The 27531-nt window shown below is 30.9% G+C and overlaps 2 protein-coding genes across 2 annotated transcripts; both read right to left on the bottom strand.

The window, feature by feature from the left end:
- Positions 1–156: 156 nt before the first annotated feature.
- Positions 157–5319, bottom strand: LOC145330778 (uncharacterized). The gene is made up of 6 exons (XM_080175444.1): positions 5187–5319; positions 4733–4825; positions 3970–4017; positions 3177–3220; positions 590–727; positions 157–270 (listed from the first exon to the last, which is right to left on the bottom strand). Exons 1-6 carry the CDS (start codon positions 5314–5316, stop codon positions 157–159), a joined length of 567 nt encoding a protein of 188 aa, XP_080031570.1. The 5' UTR covers positions 5317–5319.
- Positions 5320–11079: 5760 nt separating this feature from the next.
- Positions 11080–27087, bottom strand: LOC145330777 (uncharacterized). Its single transcript, XM_080175443.1, has 16 exons — positions 27083–27087; positions 26765–26895; positions 22261–22319; positions 21215–21319; positions 20619–20732; positions 20236–20321; positions 19912–19975; positions 19486–19526; positions 19049–19092; positions 18510–18580; positions 16993–17091; positions 16741–16789; positions 16503–16605; positions 15983–16045; positions 11698–11755; positions 11080–11267 (listed from the first exon to the last, which is right to left on the bottom strand). Exons 1-16 carry the CDS (start codon positions 27085–27087, stop codon positions 11115–11117), a joined length of 1245 nt encoding a protein of 414 aa, XP_080031569.1. The 3' UTR covers positions 11080–11114.
- Between the last annotated feature and the right edge of the window lie 444 nt (positions 27088–27531).

Here is a 27531-nt window from a genome sequence, read left to right as displayed (position 1 = left end):
AATAACATATTAGACAGGCAGCATAGAAAATATGGATGAATAATTAAAAATTCTTCAGTTTAAATTTTATTAAAAATAAAATAAAATATGTATTTAATTGTCATTCATTTAAGTGTAACTTTTCTTCTTAGACTTAAGCAGAGTTTGTACATTATATTAAAACTGAAAAGAAAAACTGTATTTTTTTAAGTTGATCATAAATTCCTTGGTGATATTAAACTTTTCTTTTAAGTAATCAGATAGTGAAACTGTAACATTGCCATTCAACTCCTAAATAAAGCAAATGTTATGATGATGAATTTTAATACTTTTAGAGTTAGTTTTCATGTGACCTATTAGAGAAAAGTTAAGAATGTTAGCCAATGAGAAAGAGTTTCAATGTGACATATTAAGAGTAGGCTTAGAATTTTAGCCAATAAGAAATGAGCAATTTTTGGCTACAACCAATGAGTGAAGAAATCTAGTACTACAGAGTATAAGAAGAACAGTTAAGAAGAAGAAGGTGCCCTTTACCAATTATAAAATATTAGGTAATTACAAAATACACATATGTTCAATGGGAGAAAAATATTCTTTAAAAATGAATCACCGTTTCTATCCAATCACTGATGCTTTTGTTGAGAGCCATCTCCATCCTCTGTAGACTAGTACTGCCTGTACATATGGAAACTGTTGGTGCTGGTATATCCGGAATTAGCTTAGATCTTGAGCTAAGGGATATCAAGACCTGAAAGTAGTAATAATTATATCTTTCTATTTCAATCTTTATCAAAGTTAGATTGTAATTTTTACTTTATTTTCAGTTTACTATTATATCTGTCAATAAAATTTCGAGTGAGGCTTTAAATCTGATTCATGCCAGTTGAATTAAAACTGGCATTTAACCATACAGAAAAATGCATATTATATAGTTTAATAGAAATTATCCAAAAAACAGAAAAAGGTTTAATATATCATCATCAAACATTGTTCATTATTTTGTGTTTATTCATCTAATAAAAAATAAAATTTAAACTAATAATTGTACAGTAATCAAACAAAAAGTTGATGACAACAGTTTTACAATATATAAAATATTTAAGTGATGGAATGATTTTTTTATGTATTATTTGCCTTACTAATGCAGTATTATTATGAAAAAACCTTGAAATGAATCCTTAAAAATGTAAAATTCATTCCCATAATTGAAAAAGATTTTTTTCTTTTTTGGGCCATTACATAATAATGCACAACAAGAATGGTAAATTTTAAGGATATTTAAGTTAAACTCTAGATAATACAATATAAGCGTTAATCTTATTCAATTTTTTTAAAAACACCTTTAATAAATGTATATGACTCTTTTATCTGTTATTTAATAACAAACTGACATCCTGATTCTATCTTCTACATAGATGGATACAAAAACAGGCTATAATATATTTTACCTTTAAGTTTACCTTTTAGACTTTGTATAGGCGTCGGTTTGGATATAGAAAAATTGTATTGACCAAATTCCCCTGACCAATTGCATCTCCACCCCATTTAAGTCAAAATCATTTTCCTGTAAGGGTCCTTCAATGCTTCAATTTTTTTTTATTATGGATTAAGTGAGGGAAGTATACTTTTGTAGATCTTCTTTATTAGGTTTGGTTTTCTCTAAATTGGAATGCACACTTTTAGAAATGGTATAACATCATTTATTTTTAATTTCATAACAGTATAATTTTCTGCTTTATCTTCAAGGTAGCAAAGAAACTCTTATTTTGTCTTCAAAGAAAATCCTTGATTGGCTGACTGGAACTTACATGATGAAAACAATAATAAAACTTGGCCCAGGTACTGAATGTTAACTGATAAGTCTTTTTTGATTCTATATCAGCATATTTCTGATTACCCAACCACTGATTACATATTGAAATTCTAACTGAAATTTATTGATTTTTAAATAAACTAAGATTAAGATTTTTTTATTTTAATTATAAAAAAAACAGAAATTTTATTGATTATGGTTTTCAAAACATTAAAATAAATGCTTAAATTATTTTTCCCATTTCTGTGGAGAAGGGGGAGGGGGGTTATGATTTGAAAGGGGGGGTTGTGATTTGATAGATAGATGAGTTTAATTTCAACAATAATGCAATGAAATACATAAAAAAATAACATAATCAAATAAAAATCCCCCATTTTGAATGTTTTGTGAATGTGTACACCCTCTACTACATATTATATTGAAGAAATATAGAGAATTGGAAAATGTTGATGTGAAATGAATGGAAAAGAATTTGTAACTGTCCGTATTTTTTCCATAGAGTAACTATTGCATTAAAATAACCGTCCTATTCGTATTAGTAATTAGGATGAGCAATTTAAGATTGCTACCATACTAAGCTATTTTTTAAGACAAAAAATATTCTTTTTTTTGCATTTTGATATAAAAACCTGTGGTCTATACAATTGAGAAAAAAATAGCAATTCCTCATTTTTATAAACCTATAAGGTATAATATTTAAATTATTAAAGTTTATTTCAGGTTGTAGGTATGTTCCTGCAGGTCTTGATCCTCCAGGCTTCCAGCAATCTTAATATGGCGTCTCTGATCGCAATTTTTGACTTAGATACTTCAAATTTTAAATTTAATCTATTCTAATATGTTTACATCATACATGGCATATTTAAAATTTTCTTGAAAATCCTCTGCCGTTTTCCCGCACTTTTAAGGTCAGACTTATAAGGGTTATGTGCAAAATTTTAAAATCCTATTCCTAATAAAAGTACTATGTGTATTATCCCTAGAGAAGGGAGTAATCAATCATAGAAAAGATTTATGTAAAAACAAAGTAGAGTACGATTCAAGAACAATCATATCAATCCAATTTTTAAAAATATTTTTTCTAATACTGCTTTCATTGAAAAAGTATTAATCTTAGTCAAGGAGAAAATAGATTATACACTTTTTCAGAAGAGAAACTACTCTATAGTTACATTGTTTGTTTGTAGTTTTAAGGGAGAATAGTATTAATTCGAAATCACAACCTTATTTTTAACATAAGTCGTTTTCAATCTCGTTCTTTTCAGGTTTGGTATTATTGATCTACATTGAAAACTAAAGATCCCCTGACCCCCCATTTCCACTCAGAACGGACAAACAAAGTGAGTTATAGAGTTGCCAGGTTACTGAAGAAAAACAAACCTACCGTCGAATTAGCATAGCCCTCAACACCAAGAAATATCAGATAACCTAAGGAATATCATTTCAATCAACATAGTTTCCTGATTATACAATTAAAAAGTATTCAGTCTTAGAAACAATTTTTGAAACAACTCTATAATCACTACCAGAATGTCCGTACGTCCATTTTAAACATGTTAATTTTTTACTTTTTAACAACAAATTTTTATGTGATTTAATTATCCAATTGATCTGATTTTTGGTATACTGATTCCTGGGACAAAAAAGTACAATATCATAAGCGAAGCAACTCTATAATCAAGTCCTAAAAATGTAAGTATGTCCATAAACATTATCCTGTATCAAGCCTTATTTGATTTCAACAAATATACTTAAATTTTTGCTTCGACTCTTATACATTTATATTCTGATTATTCACTTCAGACACTATACAAGCCTTAATGTCCGTTTGTCCTTCCATTATAGAGCTTTGCTTTTATGGATGTTGTCATCCTTGTTTCATTACATTTTAGAAAGAAATAATAATACAATTATCTTTGTTTTTCAAATATATATTCCTAAGCGAGCAGGCATAATGTTATAAGCGAAACATCTCTATACTATTTTTAACTCTTAAATCTAAGTATGTTGTTTTAAAATATCTTTATCTGATTTGTATAAAACCTCTCAATAATAACAAAAATGTAGTCAAATTTCTTATCTTACACGAGCGAAACAGCATGGTAGACTCTATTTAATGAATAGCTTTATGCTCATACAGACAATCATCCAACCTCTTTACAAAAAATTATGTATACCTGCACACGCCCCAAACAAGATGATCAAGCAAGTAAACAGACAGCGGTCTAAATTATAGAATACATATTAATTAGTTCCGCCTTGGAAAAATTTTGATTGATTTATGCAAAAAAAAATGACCCATGCAAAATATTTCCTCTATAATGCAAAAATTTCGATCACACAAGCACTGCAAAGTTTTTAAAATCTGCAAAAAGACCCAGTTTTAGTGTCTTTTTAAAGCTTTTGTGTGATATAAATTTTAAAGATTTTTACAAAATTTCAATTCTAGTGTGTCAATATATAAACCTAAAATTTTCAACAAAAAAATGGTGGCAGTCTAAATATTATGGTCGAAACGTTCTTACACTAAGGTACTATTGGTTCAATTAAGGATATTTTCATCTAGATTTCTATATATATTTATAATAAACACAAAAAAACAAGAATGACAAGTTCAAAATATTAAAATTAATGTACTTAGTGAAGTATAGAATTCCTTTTAATAAAGCAAAAGGATCTCTGTCTGTGTGTCTAACGCAACAACTGAACCGATATGATTCTCCTTTACAGAGTGCTTCTCTTTTGCCCTGGGAAGGTACCATTACCCTATCAAGAGATTATTAACTTTTTATGTTAAATCTACAGATGAAGGTTAGGGGGGGGGGGGGTCGGCTGCCTCCACCCCGCATCATGGGTCCCTATTGGCGTTCCCGCTTGTAGTTTACATAATGATGAAAAATCTTAAATTAATATTATTCCCTAAAAGCATAAAATAATTACCAGCGCAGGGATTTTCTTTATCAAGTACATATCCAACTCCATGAACAGTACTGGTATCTCCATAACCATCCACTACTTTATAATAACTCTCTCCTAGATACAATCAGGGATATTTGGGGATAAGACAATGGATTATAAATTAATACATCCTAAATGGTGATAATTAATATTACTTCATCTTTAGATTAAATTACACTACAGGTTATGAACCAACCAATCAAAATCTAATAAGAATACCCAAAGTTTTTATGCCAACGAATAACAGCATGTTTGCAAAATTTTGCGTTCCAGTGATAATGGCCCGGGCCTTCGGCCCTTCATCAAGTTTTAATATTATGAGCTATGACTTTCATTTATTAATCGTGGTAAATTGTCTCTAATACAATAGGATACACAATTTTACAGTTTTAATCAAAACCAGTTCTTATCCAGAAAAATGATTAAATTTTGATACCTGTTTTATTTGTTTTAGCAGGTGAAGTTGGCATTGGTTTTTCTGTATTTTTGTCCTGGTTTTCCATTGAAGTGAGCTCCATGGAATTACCAGGACTCTTTTCTTCATCTTTCCCCTCTCCAAGAGACATTTTTTGTCTTATCAAATTTTAATTAAATTATATGCTATCCAAAGATTTTTAAATCAAATTTGAGAGTAATAATAATTTTAATTGTAATCATCTTTGTTTTTATTAACAAAGATACTCTATTTGTGTTTGTGTCTGTCTGTCTGTCTGTCCTTCTGTGATGCTACCCTGTACAATCACATATTTTTAAAGTTTGTACAGATGCATAAAAATCACTTTCCTTTACTTAAATTCACCTACTTTTCGACTATATGACACATGCATTGGTCCTTGTTTTCAGAAACAGGTCTCAACATTTTTCTTATTGGATCACGGTGTCGGAGGAAGGGATGGGGGTGGTTGAAGGAGAATGCAAGTGCGATGCTAGTATGATATACCAGGTTATGCTGGCAAAGGCAGAATCTAACACATAGAAATTTTAAAAGATAAAGAGGGCTTCTTATGTCTTTTTTCATAACAAAGTTTTTAGTTATAACATTTTTATTCTCCATTAAACTGAAGGACACGGCTACTTGTAGAGATGTTTCGCTATTAAACAAACTATGGACTTATATTTTCCAGGCACGTGAATTTTAGAAGACTATAATATAATTTATATAGAACTTTATTAGCGAAGCTACTCTAATGTTGTTAGTGTCTGTATGTTCTTCTATATTCAAGAATTTTTAAAATAATGATTTTTTTAATACTTCAAAAATTTCGATATTTTAAACTTTCTGTTTTTTCGTCTATTTCCCTTAATGTTTGATATAATATTGAGTTTGTAAAAGGGGGGTGTAAACACCCAAGTAAAACATAAATTTCGGTATCTTCTCATTTTTTTTACCCCCACAAAGTTTTACCCCACTCATGGTGAATCCTTTTGCACGCCACTGAAATTAATTGTCCTTGTTTCTACGCATGTAAGGATATGGCAAAAATATGCCTATGATAATATTGGCTATAATAAATTCTATTGAATATCGAAAATAAGATGTGTATTAGTAGGGTATACACACATACTGGATTAGGAATAAAGAAACCGAAAAATCTTTTTTTTCTTTCTTTAATAAATAATAGTTCTAGCAGCGGATCTACTGCAGTTCACGGTAAAATATTGCTGGTAACGAATATTGCCAAAAATCTATGAATTTTAAAGGCTGCTTGCTGCCAAACGGCTAAACGTACAGATTATACCCGCACACCATTTTAAGCGGTATAAGAAGGCCTACAAATAATCTGGAATAGCCAAGATCCAATGATGCACAGGGAAAGCTTCATTGAAGAAAAAACGCGTAAAATAGGTCTTTTTCGCGCATTTCTCTGCACTGCGAGATAATTATGCATTATTGATTTATGGCTATTCCAGATTATTTGTAGGCCTTCTTATGCTGCTTAAAACAGTGTGCGGGCATGATCTGTATTTTCAGCCGTTTGGCAGCTAGCAGCCTTTAAAATTCATAGATTTTTGGCAATATTCGTTACCAGCAATATTTTACCGTGAACTGCAGTAGATCCCTAGCAGCTATGCCCCTGTAAAACTCTATGGAGAAGTGGTGTAGGTCGACCATTCACTTCTAATTTCAGATTTAGAAAGAAAAAGATTTTTTGGTAGGGGGAGTTTTTTTTCTAGTTGCGATTTATTTTTGGGGTTCTAAGTTTCCCCTACCCCATAATTGTTATAAACCTTCCTTTGACCTAAAAGATATATATAATGGATCCTAAGTGAAAAGACAATTGACGATAAATTTATGTACAGTACATTCCCAATGATGATAAAACAAAATTGCACCTACTCTAGATTAAATTTTAGTTTGAAATGCTTTGACGCTGCTAGTTTGAAACAAATTAATCAAGATATATTTAAAAAATACTTAAAGTTTTTAACCCAACAAACGAGTTGATGTGCTAACAAAACTTTGGGTACCAGTACATATACTTGTCCCCTCTATCCCTGATATATATATATATGTATAGATAGTCCGACATACTTTTATACCACCAGTATTATGGTAATACATCATTTTTTTGCATATCTATCCTTTATGAGTATTGGTTTTTATATGCAGGCGAGAAAAAATACCAATAATCTTCGAATATAACAATGATGACAACTTCCACAAAAGCGAAGCTCTAAAAATATATGACAAACGAACAAGAACACTTGTAGAGTGTCAGAACTTTAAAAACATAAAAGAATATTAATTGTTCAGACTGAACAAAATTGTATAAAAATGTAAAAAAAAAAAATTACAGGGTGCTGTATAATGATATACTTATTTTTTTATGATTATAGAGATGCTTCGCTTATCATACAGTACCTTGTTGTTTTAGGAATTAGTATTACAAAAATCATATAAATAGGATAAATAAATAATTTTTTAAAAAGTTATCAAAAAAGTTATAAATTATCATATTTTGCATGAACGTACTGACTTTCTTGTAATGATTATAGAGTTGCTACGTTTTCTAAATCGTACTTAACTGTTAACAGATATCATCATGCAAAGTTTAAAATCGATGGGACAATTATAATTAGCCTAAAATAAAGTTAAAAGTTAACCGTTTCATATGTATGAACGGACGAACGTACAAACATACACTATTTATATACAAGCTTTGATTTTAACAATGATGACAACGTCTTTAACAACGAAGCTCAACAAATCAAATAAAATTAAAATTTATTTTGTGAAAGCTAAACAGAATATATAGAAGAAATTCTAATCCAATTTCGTAAAATTATTTGAAATGAGGGACGCTTAGCTTGATTTGATACACTTACGTACTCTTGGGGAGGTTGGGGAAGTTTAGGGAAAAACATATAACCCTTCCAAAACAATAATATAGATTCACTGAAAAGTACAGCCAATTCGATCCAGTATCGTCCGAGATCTTAAGCTTTAGCCAAAAAAAAACTTATTTCTTATATTATATCCTACTAGCGGCTTCGCCCCTAGCCTCTAGGGGCTTTGCCCCAAGAGGTTTGATTTTTTGGGGGGAGGGGGGGTTAGTCAACTCAACTATTTTAATCTTAGTTTTAAAAAGAAAAAAAATTTTTTTTGGGGGGGGGATTTTTCATTTTTTGGGGGGTAGGGTAGGGGGTGTCCCACCCCCCGAGAAAATAGTTATAAACCTTCCCGGGACCTATGAGAAGCTACCCTGTAAAGGAGAACCCGATCGGTTCAGCGGTTAGCGAGATCCTTCGCTACAAACAAACAGACAAACACACACACAAACAGACAGACATCGTTCTACTTTGTATTATTGATAATATAAAAATATATTTTTGAAGTATGTTGTTATTTTTTACATTAAAGACATTAAAAATTCATTGGCTGCGTTACTTAACCATGTAATTGTCCTTGTTTTTAATACAACCTTTTGTAAAACTCCGACGTTTGGGACTCCTGCGTTTGTCCTTGGACCGGTTCCAGCACAAACGCAGGAGTCCCAAACGTCGGAGTAGATAAACAGAGTAGACCGATTAGGTTAGGTTGGTTAAGATATGAATGTACATTGTACAAATAAGCATTCAAAAACCTATAAATTGGTTTTAAAAAGGTTAGGTTAGGTTAAGTGTCCACTCAGACGTTTGGGGCTTCTGCGTTTGTACTAGGGTACAAATGTCTTTATTTAGCAAACTTTTAAATCAGTTAGACCTTACCAAAGCGTTTAACAAAGACCAACTAACCTTACGCCTGCCCTGTGATGTGTCAATATTCAAAATTAATTATTATAAAAAACAAAAGAACTGTTGGAATGGAAGTCTTTCGCGATTTAACATATCGATAAAAGATTATTTAAGTAACGCAGTTGCTCTATAACTTACAATTTCTTTCTGAGAAATATTTTTAAATCTTAAAAAATTTCGTAGATGCAATATTTTTATGTTTTCCTATTATTTTATTTCTGAAGATGAAATATATAATCTTGTATGTACAGTTTTAATTATGTGAACACAAACAAGGATGATACACTTCTATGAGTTCAAACGTAGTGGAGCCTTTTAAACTAATAATACTGTGTAGCCCTCAAGATTTGGGTCCCCCGAATATTTGGTATAGGAAAAAAATAAACTTCCCTATTTTGTTTATATTAGAAACAAGCGACTTCTCCCCTAGCCTACAGTTGCCCCAAGAGGTAATAAACCCTTGAAAAAAATACCTTACTAAACAAAAATAAAAAATAAAAAATAAAGGACAATTTTTTTGTTGGGTGGTTTTGGATATCCCACCCTCCAAGAAAATAGAAAACCACCACAGGAACAGTAGGTATATTCTCTGAAGAGTAGAATCCAATCAGATCAGCGGTTACTGAGATCTTAAGCTTCAGACATACAGACGGCCAGAGAACAAGATACTTTGTAGTATTGATAAGCGGGAATGGTATCATAGCTCAACTGGTGCTTTTTGTAAAAGCATCCAAGTTTGTGTCATTTCGAAAGAAAACCAACACAAACCGAAATAAAGAATTGAAAGAAATTTTAAAGATTGAAGAATTACACAAAAAATTGAAGAGTATATATGCTATAAAACTAAAATAATAACTATGGAAAAAATGATTAATTATCATGAATACAATTTCTTCGTGACCATTCATACGTTTGCTTTTCTACAATAATGATGTGAAAATAGACGCTATCAATGTCATATTCTATTAATTTAAAACAATTTTCACAGTAAGGGACAATGTTATAAGCAAAGTATTTCTTGAAATGTAAGTATTTCTATAAAAAGCACCTGTATTACAAAAAATTGGATGATATTTACAGAATAAGCTCATAATAGTGCCTATAAAAAGGACAAAATCTAAATACTTCGGCCAAAAGTTTCTAAATATACACCCTTTTTATATAGACACTATAAAAAGCTTCAATATTTAAGATTGTCCCTCTCCTTCTTGTAACTCTATTAGTTGAGGGACTCACTAAGAAAAAACCGATATATCAATATAACAATTATTTCCCATGGTATGCATATCATTTTTCATTTATGGACTGTTGCGTTGTAACCATGAAAATAATAATCAATTCAATTTTCAATTGTCCTTGGAGCAAAAATATCATGAAGCATATATTGTATATTTAATAATTTATTTTCAAAGCAAAGTTTATCAATGCACCTATAGGGTTGGTCTTTTAATTCAATAAATGTATTTAGTATAGAGGTATAGCCCAGACAAATTCCTGGATCAAGTGTAGGGGACCTTTTTTGTAATTACTTTCTTCTCTTTTGTAGTTAATGTTATTTTTTTTTTGAGGCTATTGGCTAATATTCAAAGACCCAAGTGAAAGTCGTCAAAGGATCAACAGGGTGAGGACATAAAGTTATTTAACCCCTTCCCCTCTATTATTTCACTTTTTTTTATCCTACCGCAACAGATTAGGCATGTACGAATTATCCTATTTATTTCAAACTTATTGAAACATATTGATATCTTCAAATGTTACAAGTACAAATTAAACATGGAAGCAACTGTATATTCAATGCCAAAACGTCCAGAATATCATTTTTTTGGAATATGGATTCTAGAAAACAATTTTGTGCTTTAAGTATAAGTTTAAAAATGTCGTCTTACTATTGTCAAGATTTAATTGAATTAGGTCTTCTGATTGTGTGTATAAAATTTATGCAAAAAAAGTAGAAATTTCGGAAACATAGGAATCCAAATTTTGACAGACACCTGGAGGATTATACCTGGAATTTATTTGGATGGAGATATTCAAAATGTCAGTCAATTATAGCCCTGTTTCTCTTACACACAGAAATTGAGAAAAAATCAAAATAACACAAAATTTTACATTTATTTTATCAGAAAGATTAATGATTATAAGGATGTACTTTTGTTTCAAATTTGCCATTGGCACCAGAATTTTGAGATGGGTTGAGTTTGTAATTGATGATCTCAATGATTAGGATAGTAAAGGCAGCAATTATTCCAATTCCAACAATTATGAACAGAAATACAGTGCTCTGAATATATAGAATAATCATTAATCATCATCACAATGTTTCAATGAAACAAATAACAGTAGATTAAAATACAGTAACAATATAAGGAGTATAGATGCTGTAGATACTAGACTATTAGAATTACTGACATTCTTGTTAATTTGCTTTATAACGAACTAAAATTTTGTTAAAATATTGTTTAAATTGTTATTTTGTCTTTATTAAAAGTTTTTATAAATGACAAATTAATTACATAAATGAATTTAAAGACCATGTTAGCCATGTTAATTTTGAACCACTAAACCCATCCTCTTTTTAAAATGACTTTTGAAAAAGAAAAATATGTTTCTTTTAGTATTCTAGCTATAATTCTTTGGGGCCCTATTCCTACGGGGTTACTATCCCTCTAGGGCTCTTCTTGCTATTACTTAACCTAACCTAAAAGTCTTACCTGAATACCAAGCTTAAGATTTGGATCTGTACAAACTTTGTGAGTTAACATTGTCTCTCTAAATCAAATATTAAAGATTAGTCAAAATGACAGAAAATAATTTGTTTGATTTATTGATTAACAAACAAGATTTTCTTATTTAATTTTTTTTTCAATTTCATTGTTTCATTTTCATTTTGTATTTCATTCATTTCATATTCATATTCGTGATATTGTAAAAATAAATGTGATAAGAAACTCGAAATAATACACTTTTTTATTCATTCTTATGGTCGGTCCGTCCGATTTAGAAAGCGTAGCAACTCTATAATCATTACCAGAATGTCCGTACGTCCATTTTAAACATGTTGATTTTTCGTCCGAGATAGTTAGCTTTTATTCGTTAACGATGCAAGAAATATCTTGATAATTTTAAATACGTGGAACGCTTACCTAACCTACCTAAGTATATCAAATAACTATATCAAACGTCTCTCTTCCTTGGATACAAACGGCTGCGCCCCTAGCATTTAGAGGCTCTATATTCGAAGGGATATGAAAGGGCAGAAAAATAGCCTAAAACCATCTAAGGACCTATACGAAGCTGTACTGTAAAGGAGAACCATATAGGTTCAGTGGTTAGCGAGATCCTTAGCTACAGACAAACAGAGCTTACTTCTTTATAAGTTTATATTATAGGATAGATTCATACAATTATTAACCAAGTCTAAGTCTTTAATTTAATTTCATAAGATTAAAACCAGTTTTTTTAGCCCTGACGTGCCGTTTAACGATGCAAGAAATACTATAGCTATTGATAATTTTAAATTTATGTCTTCAAAGTTAAAATAAGTACACAAATAATCACGGCAGAAACATAAGTATTTCGTAAACATATATTAATTAACGACCTAACTAAACTTTAACTATATCAAATAACTATATCAAACGTCTCTCTAGCCTAAAACCATCTAAGGACCTATACGAAGCTGTACTGTAAAGGAGAACCATATAGGTTCAGTGGTTAGCGAGATCCTTAGCTACAGACAAACAGAGCTTACTTCTTTATATTATAGGATAGATTCATACAATTATTAACCAAGTCTCATCGCATTCGCAAGTCTTAGTAACAGACATTAAGAAATTCAAATTATAGAGCAGCATCGCAATTACAAATTAAATTAAATAAAAATAAGAAAATTATTTTTCATAGTTTTATTATTATAGCATATATATGTCAAGTTATTTATGTGGAATCTAAATATTCACAGGAATACGATCTCAACTCAACGCAACATCAATCGATAATGATCACAGACTCAGAGTCATCACGGGTAGAGTTCGCGCTCGCGCCACCTTCGTGTTCCAGAACTTCCAGGATGGCGTCAATATCGTCATCATTGGAAGATGGATTTACATCGCCGGAGATATCGGGATATTCGTCTTCATCTGATGATAGATCTACTGTGCCATCTAAATTAATGGCACGGTCATAGACATCTAACAACTGGATAACGTCGTCACGGTAACCGTTGCATTTGGCTTCAAGTTGCTGCAGAACAAGTTCATTTTCTTCGCGTGTCCGCTGAGAAGATGGAAGGGCTTGGTGAAGGAATTGGTATATACCAATTCCTTCACTAAATAGCCTGAGCGCCTCCATATTACGAACCGACTGAAACCCCGACCTGAAAAGCAGGTTACATATATCTTTAAAATATCTGTGTAGGACCTGATAATGGGCGAACCATCCAGGCATCAGGTCGGGGTATAAAGCCGGTTCTGGATCTGTGCAGGTAAGAGTACGGGGGAAGTAAGGAACCAAGTCATCCATCATCATGTTGCGCCTGCGGTCAACTCTGACTCTCTGTCCTTGTTCCGCCATAACGATAGCAAAAGTAAAACAATGCAACAAAATAAATACTAGAGAATGTAGAATGTAGATGATATGAATTTGTAGTACTGTAGTATATGTTCAAATGTTGTCACTTCAAAGGTCCGTAAGCAAATGAAATTTCAAGGAAATCATTACCCCCTACAAATTTAGATTTTTACCACCATTTTTACTATTTTTCTTTGTTGTTGGTTTCCAAGAAATTATTAAGATTTATAATATTCTAGATATCTTCAAATATGAAGTGTTGGGAATGGGATGTGTGAAATATTTTTAACAAGGATGACAATATCCATTAAAGCAAAACATTAACATAAATGCATAAGTATAATCAAAATTATAAGTAAGTATTCTGTCTATAAATTATATAAATACTAACATACTGACGTCTATAACCAACACAAATTATAGAAAAGCTTCGCTAATTCCTAGTATTTTGAATTTTCCATATGTTTTGTTTTGTTATTTCTTGGGGGGGGGGGGGAACATTAACATAAATGCATAAGTATAATTATAAGTAAGTATTCTGTCTATAAATTATATAAAATAGTAATACTAACTGATGTCTATAACCAACACAAATTATAGAAAAGCTTCGCTAATTCCTATTTTCCATATGTTTTGAATTGTTATTTCTTGGGGGGGGGGAGGGGAGGGGTCAATATTTGTATCGTAACGGTCAACCTTCAAACTAGGGGGGGCGAGGTAGGGGTAGACAACATTTCTTAAATAGGGGAGGGGTGAGACTACACTAGTATAATAAATTATTATCGATTCAGCGTTTTTTTTTTGGGGGGGGGGGAACATTTATGACCGCATAAAGCTAAGGGTCAACTCATGATACAGGAAATATGAGACCTTAGAGAACAAGGACAAAACGTTACAATTTACAAAACTAACTCCAATCCAAATAAAATAAAAATATTTATTTTCATTTTATTTAAGTCAACATAGTTTATTTATTTATTTAGATTATTTATTTCATTAAAGTAAAAAAAGTTATGATTATTGTTTTGTTAGTATGTTAGGTTAAATAATAAATTAGTACATATTACTTGAGTTAGAATGATTAATACATTATTTAATGGTTATTGGTGGTTTATTTTTTAACTTTTCTTTCACTTTATGATATTAGCAAGTTTGATATATGGTTGAGTTGAAATGTAGAAGACAGTAAGCAGGGTGGAGGGTTGGAGAATGTAGGGTGTTGGAACTTTGGAAGGTGGATTATTATAGAGTAGATACGCTGAAAGCCTGAAACAAAAAATCTTAAGTCTTAACAGCTATGTGAGGGAGAGGGGGGGGGGGTGGTAATTTATCTATCCTTTACAACCCTCTCACATACTCACACGACAATACAAATACACATAATAAATACTAGGATATGACAATGAAAGAAAAATCGAGATTTTTGGAATAAAGAAAGGGGAGATTAAATTATTTAAAAGTCTTATCTATTATACAAATTTTATATCTAAGTTTTCATATTTATTGAATTGTTTACAAGTAAAACTGATATGGTTCTGATATCGCAAAAACCAATCAACCAATATTATTTTTTTATAATTCATTCTAAAAGAATAAAAAAAACTCATCAATATTTAATTTTTAAAGTTTTCATATTTATTGAATTGTTTAAAAGTAAAACTGATATGGTTCTGAGTTCTGATATCGCAAAAACCAATCAACCAATATTATTTTTTTTATAATTCATTCTATAAAAATAAAAAACTCATCAATATTTAATTTTTAAAAAAAATTGTATAAAAAGTAAAAAAAAACACTGAGAAAATATTAGGTGTAGAGGTTTCGTGTTCTTTCTAGACAGCCATATTGGCTATTTTTCCAAATTTTGACGGAACGAAAAAATTTATTGGAAAATATCAGTAAATATTAACTTTCAGGATCGTAAAAATTTAGAAAAGATTTTAATATTTATGTTTCATGTCCAAATTCAACCCTTTCCCTAATTATTATAAACGACTTTGGACAGTTCGAAAATAGGGGGAATATTTGAGAAATATTGACCCGTGAGTTTCAAATTTCCATCGTCAAAGATATATTGGATTGATTTCAAATAGACATATGTCTGCTTGAAAGTAAAAAAGGGATTGTAATATAGATGGATCTAAAATTTGAACGTTATTGTTAAAACCTATTTTTAAGAGCGAACCTTTTCGGGTTGTATGTAATCGTAAATTAGAATATTTTTAGCATCTTTAATAATATGGTAATGTAAGGCGATTCCTACGAAAATTAAACATGTAGTAATCAAGTTTTAATGAGAACTTAGTATATTTTTATCAAATTTCAAATTGGTGTATACAACAAGCGCCATCACTCTTTATTTTGTAATGTACGACTTTTATTTTCATATGTATGTTGTCATCCTTATTTTATACTGTTTCTCCTTACTTTTGAATTGCTTGTTTGATATTATGAACTACGCCAGCCTCTTGCAGTTTCTGTAACGCTTTCCTACAAGAAAATATCTTTTTGGTATCTATGCCTTTCCTAAAATCACTTTTTGGATAACATTTACTAACACCTCTCTTTTTTATGCTAATTTTTAAAATAAAATGAAAATAAGAGAGGCGGATATTAAACTCAATTATTGACTCATAGTATCTTTGTTTGATCGATAATACCACTGCAGAGTCCCTAACCCTGTGGGGAATGGGGATACACAACCTAATTTAACCTGAGATTAGACTAGCTATAATATTATTTTTTTTTCTTTATCTGGCCTGTCCGTTTTTTTTTTGTTATTTTTTTTTATAATTTTTGAATTTTTGTATGCTTTACTTTTTGCATTAAGTGACTTCGCCCCTACATTACACATGAATTAGAGAAAATCAATAGAATTGTTTTTTTTTATTGGAGAGTTTTACAATCTGCTCCTACCCCAATCACTTAATAAAAGGCATATTCTTACTTGAATAGAGGTGTTAAAGGCGAATCTTTCTGTAGGTAAATACCAAGTTGAGTTGGAAACATGGCTTCAGTTGGCAGCTTCGTTACTTTGCACGGGTGACGTCCTTAATAACAATAATAATTTATAAAATTGTGTTATGTAAAGTTATCCGCGGATAGAAAAATTATTATTTTCAGTTTTGTTGGCACCGAAGGGCCAAGATTCTAGAGTAGCGCGCTACTAAACAAACAATAATTACCAATGACAGCCAAGGCAAGCTCACCAAATCCAGCGAGAATATAGTTTTGCTAAAATAATAAAATTTACAATAAATATTCTGTACATTTGGAGTTTTTCAAAAATAAAAACATTCACAAACATCAAATCAAATCTGGGTAGCAATATATAATGGTTATTTGCCCAGGAACTTTCAAGACTTGCGTACATTTCTAGACTTCTGGGTACCTGTCACTTTTTAAGTTATGTTTTCAGGTGTTGTGATACTTGTTACCTCTAAAGCTTGTAACAGAACATCATCTCCATTTTCCCAGCTAATTTCTCCAAACTCATTTCCAACAACTTTCTCGTTCCACAGACGTTTATATTTGTTCTGAAAAAAACCTAGTAAATATTACCCGCCCCAAATGGACCAGCCTTACCCAATAAACGCATACAGCTTAGATAATTTTTCCCTTAAATCTACCAAATTGTAGGAATAATCCAACCTCATGATTGGTTAGAGTGAAAGAAGGTGTATCAACTTTTTTTTTTTTATAGCTAGCCGGTTCTTTTAGTAAGTAGTAGATGTAAAATTTTTCATAGAATTCAGATATGCAATCCGTTTTTTTGTAGACCTGTTATTTTTTAAGTAATTTAAGTTTAAAAAAAAAAAAAATTAAGTCGATTTTAAGGTACTAAAATGCAACAAAAAAAAAAGAAAGGAAATGGCTATTATGAACAAAAATAGTAAGATCTTTAATTTGACACCTTACTTTTTTAATTCTGTCAGGTAATTATTGAAAAAATCGATTTTTTTAAACCCACGAGAATAAAAACTTTGAACTTAATTTTATTATTTCACAGATAAAAAAATATGGGTTCATATATACCTTTAGAATCAGAAAAATATTACGAATTCATTGTAAGCAAAATTGAAAAAAAAAGTTTACAATATAGTATATAAACTACAATAAAAGGAATTATATGAAAATATCATATCATATTGTACAGGCAACGTCTTAATTTTTGAATTGAGTATAAAAATGGGAAGGGGGTAAAGAGGGGGTAAAAAAGGGAAGACGATAGTGTTGCCTGAACAAAAAATACAATTGGCCAATTGTTTAATTTTTAATTTTTTTTACTTTTTTTCAATTTTGCTTACAATGGATTCATAATATTTTTCTGATTCTAAAGGTATATATGAACCCATGTTAATTATGTCTGTTTGAGAAAATATTTAGGTCTAAAGTTTTTATTAAACCGAGGTTAAAAAAATTGATTTTTTCAATAATTACTCAACAGAATTTTAAAAGTAAGGTGTCAAATTAAAGATCTTACTATTTTTGTTCTTACTGGCCAACTTCTTCTTTTATTTTGTTGCGTTTTAGTACCTTAAAACCGACTTAATTATTTTTTTAAAAAACTTAAATTACTTAAAAAATAAGAGGTCTACAAAAAAACCGATTGCATATCTGAATTCTATGAAAAATTTTACATCTACTACTTACTAAAAGAACCGGCTAGCTATAAAAAAAAAGTTGATACATCTTCTTTTGACATTAGTTCAATTTCATCCATATAATGATACATATATAGATAGTTTCTTAGGTTAAAGCTTTGCTTGGGTTAAATATACTCTTTTATCAAGTCTTGTTTTTTTTTTAGCTCAAACTAGCAGTCTCCAAACTTTTTAATCGATAATAGTTTCTACAGAAGGGATTATTTTGATCATTATAATTTAGGATAAACATAAAAAAATCGCTCATTGTCTTATCTCTTTATATTCCTGAAAAATACACTTAATTTTACCTCAGATGAGAATTGGATAGCTGTAACTAGAAATGAAACTTGATCAAGTCCCAGCTTCATATCACTATGGTCTACAATTAAAAAAAGACCGAATAACATGCCGACATAAAGTATTTATACAATTGGTTTACCGCTAAATATGACAGTTTAGAAATGTCCCCAATAGAAAAGCGAAAAGATAACAACAAGATTAGATTTCATGAAAACTGGTGGCTTTTTGAAATGATAAAATAGAAATCACAAAAAAACGCCTTGATTACATATCCTCCTAATATATAAAGTAATAAGGTATTCTTGTCTGAAGCTTAAGATTTCAATAACTACTGAACAGATTGAGTCCTCCATTTCAGGAAAGCTTCATATAGGTCCCGTAATAGTTTTAAAATGTTTTATTTTTAAAATCTAAGTCTTGGGATGGTTTTAGGCTATTTTTTTGTTTTTCCCTTTAAATTACAGAGTCCCTAGATGCTAGGGGCGCAGCCACTAGTATAAACACAAAGTAAATATAAATACATATAAAAAACATCTATTAAAATAACCTAAAATATCCTCCATTTGCTGAATTGGTAAACGAATATCTTTGCTAAAATGCACAATAAAGATTTAAAGCATGTAATGTTATTGTCCATAATGATTTGATAGTAGTTTAAATTTAGATTACAGATTTGATCAGTGTAAACTGTAAAATGTAGTTTTATGAAGAAAAAAGATAACTACGTAATGCTCGGGGAGGGAAGGAACATTGGACTTTTTATTACACTGGTACCCATAGTTTTAAAACCATGTTATCTTATTCCTATAGTTTTGGGTACTTATATTGAATTTTCATTAGTTAGTTCTAAACTAGAAATGTTCAAAAATATAAACCAATAATTTTAATCTAAATTAGTGTTAATTTTGTAAATCATTATTGAGGATGTATATAAATTTATCGTTCAGTGTCTTATCCTCTAAGATCTGCTCATTTCTTTTTTGCATCTTCCTTGTTAAATAAGAAGTCAGCTCAGCATTGTAAACCTAAATATAATATTTCATAATGCCGGTTTTAAAACTGGAGGCTTTGTAATTTAAAGGTGTGAAATTTTTTAACTTTATCAAAATTAAAGATTTGAGTTGTATAAGAGTTAAAATGTCAAATGTTATATTCTAAAGTCTTTTAACCTATTTCAATAAAATTACAATATACTAAGACATCAAGATTACCATGATTCTAGCAATCATATTTTAATTAATTTTGTCTAAAAAATATAAATATGAGACATTAGATAACATGAAATATAATCAAAGTTAGGGGGGGGGGGTATTTGGATGATTAACCCACCCTTTCCATACGCTTAAATTACATATTGAGATTTTGTATCCATCCCCCTTAAAAAAGCGTAGACATCCTTAAAAACAATACCTCAACAGTAAGATAGCCCACAAGAATATATGTAAGCATCAGAACTCTCCATGTTGTCCTGTACCTATTATATAAAATGCTATGCTTTACGCATTAGGTTTAATATTCAGCAATAATACGAAATATTCATTTATTCAAGATTTTGAAACAAACTTTTATAAGTTATGGGCGCAGGCACTATTAATAAAATATTGTGTGTAAATTTATAAACGTCAAAAAAATTCTATATTATACGTACGTAACGAATACATTTCACCATACCTTATGTTAATTTAGAATAGTCATATCGAAGTCAAAGCATTTGTCTTTCTGTAAAGTTTTTACCTTTGATAACTGATAAGAAAGTTATCCTTAGTGGACATACATCTGATGGAGAAGGAAACCAATTCCAAATTTCTCATTCTGGTACTCTACAATTAATTTCAACAAGGTTGACATCATCCATGAAAAGTCAAACTCAACAAAGCAGACAATCAGACAAACCGACTTAAACAAAAATTGTGAATAAAACTGTCACAAAAACATTTTAATATGTGGTGCCTAATATAAATATTAAAGACTTACATTCCGTAAAATGTTATGTCTCTCATTATTCTAGGGGTCACTATATTTTAAACTCAAGTGAACAATAAGAGTAATCAATCACACACTTTTTCATGGACTGACCCTAATTATAGAAAAGACTCTCTTCAAAAAAAAAAACTTACCAGAGGTTGGAGTTTAAAGCCAGAACTGTCCATTCTTTCCCCCGAAGTTGAGCTGAGAAGAAAACAGGCAAGCAGCAGGCAGCTGGCTGTAAACAGCACAGATAACCAGATATTCTTAAATAAATCCTAATTTTGTTGTGGCTGTTTCTAGGGGGGGGGGGGGGGGGGGGCGCGAGAGTTAATTTTTCGTGGGTGGTGGTACACACTTTTGATGAATTTATGTGAAGTTTTAATGGTTTATATCAGCTGCATAGCTTTTTATAAAAATGGCTTTGCTTGAAATAATATCAACATGTTATTTTTTAGTTATATTTTTTGATAACATTGACGTTGACTTTATGGTTTTGATAAAAAAGCATGTTAATGATGACATATTGGCAGTCTAATGATATATAGTTTATAGACCCGTTCTCGCATTCGTTGACTTCAAAATTTAAAGAATTTTAATGATTCTTAATTTGGCTTAACAAACGTCCAATAAACTTGTCCGCTAATGATTTAGATCACGCAAGGGTTAATTTAGTTTATCATAATTGGAAAAAGTGTACATCAATTTATCGTTCCTTGTCTTATCCCCCTTAGATTCCTGATCTTACCAAGTAGAAAGGGTTAAAATAAGCTCTGAACTGAAGATTATTTCCAGGCCTGGATATAAGACAGTAAACTGGTTGTTCCACTACGTTCCCGCCAAAATCAGCCACCTAAACAACAGCAATTTAAAATCGTTGTATCCCTTTCAAACTGTGTCCGGTAATCTCTATAACAGATGTTTAAGATAGTTAACAAAAATTCATCACGTAAATTTTGAACATGTTCAGGTTTACAATTTTTATCATTAACATTGAATTTATGTTCACATTTATAAACAAAACAGAGATTAACGAGATGATCATTATCAGATAGTAAAACCAGTTTTAAACTAGTTGAAATAAATCGGATTCAAAGCTAACTGTAAATGGTAACTAACCTTTATTCTAGGAAAGGTAAGAGAAAGATCAGCCAGCCCAATATCAATTTCTTTTCTTTCTAACATCCCTAGAAAATAAAAACGAATACAATTAATTTCATAAGTAGAAAAGGAAATGTTAGAAACATGCAAATACAAAGTACTCTGTTAAACACCAATAAACCCCATCCTTTTTTTAAAAAAAAATAGGTTAGATTATATTGGGTTCTTAGTTCAGTTTATAGGGTGCCTGACATGGCGTTAGGCATAGGGAAAAGACACTACATCCCCCCCCCCTCTTGTTTTCAATTTACTTGAAAAATACGGTTCGTTTGTTCAATTTTGTAATATGATTTATCAATAACCACCTATTAATCCATTAAATTCAGATTTAACTCCATTTTGAAAAACCCCTCCAGAAACCTGAAAAAAAACCCGCATATTATTCCAAAGGGGAGACGGATTGGTCATAAAAAAACTGTGAAAGGTACATTTACTCGATGTTTAAAGATAATAAATACGAAAGTCAATGCATGCACAGTTAGGATTTTAAGAAAAATTCCTGGGTTGTTGGATCTGACGTTAAAGTGTCATAGACAGCAGCATCGTCTGAACGAGGTTTGTACAGTTTTTGTACAAACCCCAAATTTTCCTGTAATCCTAGGAATTTGTATAATAGATTGCTACTCTAGAAACCTGAGACCCGTAGTTTCCATCAATACAGGGAACTGCTTCCACTGTGAAATTCATTTGTTCTAAACAAAATAAGATATTGAACCTAATTACCATTTAAAAACCAGTATTTTAGCCCCGAGGTGCCGAAGGCACGGGCTAAAAAAACTAGTTTTAATCTTATAATTGTACATTTTTATATTCGTAGAAAGCTGGATATAATACGATACTAGACATAGTTTTATCGTATTGATGAGAACCGGTTCTTATCCACCGGATTCGAATGAATACGAGAAATACATATATGTTTATATTGAATAATTTTAGATATGAAATAAAGCTATATATCATGGTTCAGGGGCGTCCAAGCTTTTTTTTTTGGGGGGGGTAAAAAATTTTAGGGGGGGGGGTAATTCGTGTTTGGGGGGGGTAAAATGGCGCGCGAAGCGCGCCGAAATTTTTTTTTACCCCCCCCAAAATTTTTACCCCGGGGGTAAAATTTGATTAGGGGGGGGTAATTACCCCCCCTAAAGTCTGTAACATAAAGTAGTAAGTAAGGTTTATTTGACTATAGCTTCAGATTTCATTACTTTTAATACTGAGTTCTCCTTTTTAGGAAAGCTTCACATAGATCCCATGATGGTTCCACACTATTATAGGTTAATCCTTTGAGTGGTTTTAGGCTATTTTTCTCCTCCCTTTTTACCCTTTAGAAAATACAAGTTCTTAGATGCTAAGGGCGCCACTACTATTCAAATATATAGTAGTATCTCATTCTTTAGAACATAAAAATACAATAATTAACTCACTAACCAATGAACCAATATGATTATACTTTAAAGTGAAGCGTCTTATAGGTCCTGGTAAGTTTTATAACTAGTTTTGAGAAAACTAAACAAGCTTTTTTTTATGATTTCAATGGAATTGAATGCTTATTCTGTCCCATGAAGACGTCTAGACTCCTAACTCTTACCCGTTTTTGTACAACCCAATCTTTTTCTGACCTTTAAAAATAATAAAAAAATGTTTTTTTTCTCGTTCGACTTTGAGACCCAATAAGTACCCGTAAAACTCATCTCACAAAAATTTGCTTTTATACTTTTTTGTAGGGAATTTAACAACAAACAACTTATGTTTAATGTAATTTTCTGTCAATCGATTAGAACATGGAGATAAATGTCATTTAATGAAGATATGTCAAAATAATAACGATTTCGCCTAGCAACTGACTTGGCCCTGCCCTACCCTAAAGATTTTATGACTGACTGACAGTTTGCAATGATATAAAGCTTGATATTTCAACGACTAATGTACTACTTATTTTATTTTTGGTAACACAGTAAATACCCCCCCCCCCAAAAAAAAATTTTTTAAAGAACATTTATTTTGGGGGGGGTAATTACCCCCCCCAAAATGGTTTGGGGGGGGGTAAATACCCCCCCCAAAATCGTTGGGGGTGCCTACGGCACCCCCAAGGTAGGGGTAATTTTTTTTGGGGGGGGGTATTGTTCACAAAATTTTGGGGGTGCCTACGGCACCCCCAAAATCGTTTGGGGGTGCCAAATGGCCCATTACCCCCCCCTTGGACGCCTATGTCATGGTTTACAATTGATGTAGGAACAAAAATATACTCTGCTTTTAAATAAGTGGTGGAGGGGGGGGGGGTTGTTCAGGACAAAAAGCTAAAAATGTGTTTTGTAATGTTCTGCGTTTAGTCCAGGCTAACAGACAAGCACGGATAAATTGTAGAAAAGCTGCAAGGTAATAAAATAGTTAAATACTTTTCATAATTTCAAATGTTGATCCAATCATTTCTGAGAATGTTTTTGTCACTCTGTCATATCTATACACAAATATACACTTTTGTCTTATTTTGTGGAACACAAATTTTTAAAAACAGTTCTTTAATATTAAGATCCGGTTGATCATTGAAAGCCCCTCAGCCCCATAATGTTAAAATAATGGGGGTGGGTACTAACCCTGCGGGGATATTTAGTATCTAATATAACCTCATCTAAGGGAATAAAGAACGGAAATCTATCTTCCATTATTTTTAATTTATTTATAAAAAGATAGTTTGGGTTATCTTCGCTTACCTTACTTTGAATGACCAAACAAACAGAAAAATCTAATTTTGGGGGGTTATTTGCGTAAAATTTAAGGATTTAAAAGGACACATTACAATCTTTTCCGATTTTGTATTACTTTTGCGGAACATGATTCCAGTTACGTCATATTTTTCTTTCCCGAAAAAGGGAAGGGGGGAAGAAAATCTCTTCAAAAGAGATGGGGAAAAACCCCTTTTCTCCCATCTCTTTTTTTCTTCCCCCCTTCCCTTTTTCGGGAAAGAAAAATATGACGTAACTGTAATTATGTTCCGCAAAAGTAATACAAAATCGGGAAAGATTGTAATGTGTCATTTAAAAGGGCCAGATTTACAATAAGCTAAATTGTATAAGCCGCAGGTAAGTGAATTTATGGGCGGCTGCCGAACCATGTTTAAAGAATAAAGTACTCACTTATTATATGTGTCAGACTCGAGATATCCAACTTTCAAACTAAGTCCTCTAAGGTCATAGCTAAAAGCAAATTGGAATTTAGTGATCTATAATAGAGAGATAGAAAGAGGGGTAAATGGATATTGAGAGTTGAATAAAGAAGCGAGAGATGTTTACATCAAAAGTTGCACCGAGTATTTCCTAAGATAGACAGACAAAATAACTTATAGAGTGACTTAACTACTAACAGTGAGTAAACAATGTATATATAATGATACGCATGTCGTTAAACTGCCTATTTTTAAAACAACCAATCCATTGATTAATCAACCTTTGTTAGGAAGTCTTTAATGTGCATGCATGGTATATCATCTGAAGACCATACTTGTTTTATATCTATACCTGGAGTCTGTTTGTGTTGTCAGAGGTTTTGTGTATGTTACTTCATCAAATTGAGACTAAAATGTATGATTTTATGGTGCTTTGTTTTTAAAATATGTTGAAAATAAAGGCGTTTTTTGTTTCTTACGTCAGGTTTTATTGGGTACTGGGTGGCCCCACAGGGAATTTTACGGAAATCCCCTAAAAATAATTACCTTATAATAGAACTGCTCTATTATCTTCTCATTATTATCAGCGTAAAATTTTCTATTTTCTAAAGAATTAAGTATAACAGCATCTATTAAAGTGAAGTTAAACAATAATTTCGCTCTGAAATTAACGCTTATTGAGTAAAAACAATTTTAGTATCGAAAGAAAGGATTAATAATATACAGAAAGCTTAAAAACGCATTCTCTCCTTTGTTGACTTTAAAACTTTCAATTCATTGATAAATTAACTGAGTTAAAGTCTTTGATACTTCTTAGTTATTTATTGAAATATATTGTGGTGAACAATGCACCCTCTTCAGTCTAAATGACATAAGTCATATTAATTTCATTTAAATATTAAAAGATAAGTAAAATTAAAGAAAGAGGGAGGTCATTTTCTAGTAAAGGTGTGTGTTATAAGGCCTAAAAATAGTAGTAGAACGATAAGGTGCTCTATATATTTGTATTCCCTATTGAATAGAACAATAGGGAAGAAAATTTTTTTTTTTTTTGATAACCTTTCCTGGAATATCTTTAAAAAATAAGAAATTTTTATCAAACGCTTTGTTTGGCTCAGACTGACACAAATAAAAAAAAATATAATTATAATAAATCAACCTGTAAAGAATGACTTCTTCCTTTGTTTAATGGTATAGATTGTTCTTAACCTTTACCTTGTACCTATAGAAAACATTATTATTATAATTATATTTTTAAAAAATTTTGTCAGTTTGAGCCAAACAAAGCGTTTGATAGAAATTTCGTATTTTTTAAAGATATTCCAGGTACTGTTATCAAAAAAAAAAAAAATTTCCCTATTGTTCTATTCAATAGGGAATACAAATATATAGAGCACCTTATCGTTCTACTACTATTTTTAGGCCTTATAACACACACCTTTACAGAATTTACTAGAAAGTGACCTCCCTCTTTGTAAAACTATAAAGGCCGAAAATGTTGCTTGAAAAGAAAAAATCTTTAAAAATAAAATGATCAACCTTGTAGTTTAGCTGGATGTTAAAAGTAAACTGATAGGGATTTTTTAGCAAGAGACAAAAATCAGTAGGGGAGAGGAGGATGTTTAAAAATACATAAATTTTAATATTTAACATTTTTATATGAAAAAACTTTTTTCTTTTAAATTAAATTTTAATTCATTTATTTAATCTTGAGTAAATTGTACACAATTTTCTAACAAAACTAACCCTATACAAATTATAAATATACAAGAAAATGTTAAGACACTGAAGTTTTGTGCAGTCCAATCAATGTTTTTTTAAGTCCCCAAAGTTTTTAAGTCAACGAATGACAGATTGTGTTGATAAAAATTTAGTTGACCAGTATAATATACATTTCAATGCCCCCTACCTTTTTTGACAAAACTAGTTGATTATTTCCTTTATAAAATGTTTAATATAATTGATCTAGCTAAATCCAACCTTTTCCAACAAGCACAACATAATCAATATCTTTTTCATTGATGGAAAAATATGCGATTCTATTGCCATGGATAGTTAGGTTACTTTGCAGGGAAGCATTACATTGGTACAGCAAACTTTCGTCAGATATCCTGATAAGATAGGTTCATAGATTAATTTATAAATATAAATATATAGATAGGTAGATATAGATAAAGAAATATAGATTGATAGAATAAGATAAATATATAGATAAGTAAAGATAGATAAATAATTTTGATATTTTAAATTAGTGGCACCTTGACATAAACAAAACATTTAACATACGTGTTGAATTACTTCATTTGGGATTTCTTTGTTTTTTTGGCCCCTTTTACCCAATAACGAACCTTGTGTTGGATCATCTTTAACAGAGACCCAGCATTCTTGAGATCCATCACCTAGCAGACAACCAATTCTTTGACAGAACTACCTTTAACTTTGAATAGAAATTGCTAAATCTTATTTAAATTTGTAATTATCGATCTGGAATTATTTGGATAATGCACCAGATTTTCGCTTACATTAATAAAATGATACTTCCAGTTGCCTAAACCAACGCTATTACCCCCCCCCCCCCCACACCCTCTTATGACTTTACCCTATCCCCTACTCTGGCAATGGAGGCACCTATTGACTATAGCATCACTAGATAGAAGATAAAGGTTCTCCTGTCACAACATCCACATATTATATATCCATTAATATGTTGATATTAAGGGGTAAATGCCAGATAGACATACAATGAT

Source organism: Acartia tonsa, chromosome 10, assembly GCF_053477335.1.
Source record: "Acartia tonsa isolate MP-2025a chromosome 10, ASM5347733v1, whole genome shotgun sequence".
Classification (NCBI taxonomy): domain Eukaryota; kingdom Metazoa; phylum Arthropoda; class Copepoda; order Calanoida; family Acartiidae; genus Acartia; species Acartia tonsa.
The sequence above is the reverse complement of the archived record's forward strand: the minus strand, read 5'-3'. Positions and strand labels throughout refer to the sequence as shown.

What these genes read in the sequence shown, in the direction of transcription:
- LOC145330778 (XM_080175444.1), bottom strand. Translation starts at nt 5,316, where the DNA reads ATGTCTCTTGGAGAGGGGAAAGATGAAGAAAAGAGTCCTGGTAATTCC. An exon ending in CTTGTTTGGGGCGTGTGCAG is followed by an intron (nt 3,221 to 3,969) that starts GTATACATAATT and finishes GATATTCCTTAG; the next exon opens with GTTATCTGATATTTCTTGGT. An exon ending in AGGGCTATGCTAATTCGACG is followed by an intron (nt 728 to 3,176) that starts GTAGGTTTGTTT and finishes TACTACTTTCAG; the next exon opens with GTCTTGATATCCCTTAGCTC.
- LOC145330777 (XM_080175443.1), bottom strand. An exon ending in TTTCTTATCAGTTATCAAAG is followed by an intron (nt 19,976 to 20,235) that starts GTAAAAACTTTA and finishes TTTATATAATAG; the next exon opens with GTACAGGACAACATGGAGAG. An exon ending in CTATCCAATTCTCATCTGAG is followed by an intron (nt 17,092 to 18,509) that starts GTAAAATTAAGT and finishes GGTTTTTTTCAG; the next exon opens with AACAAATATAAACGTCTGTG.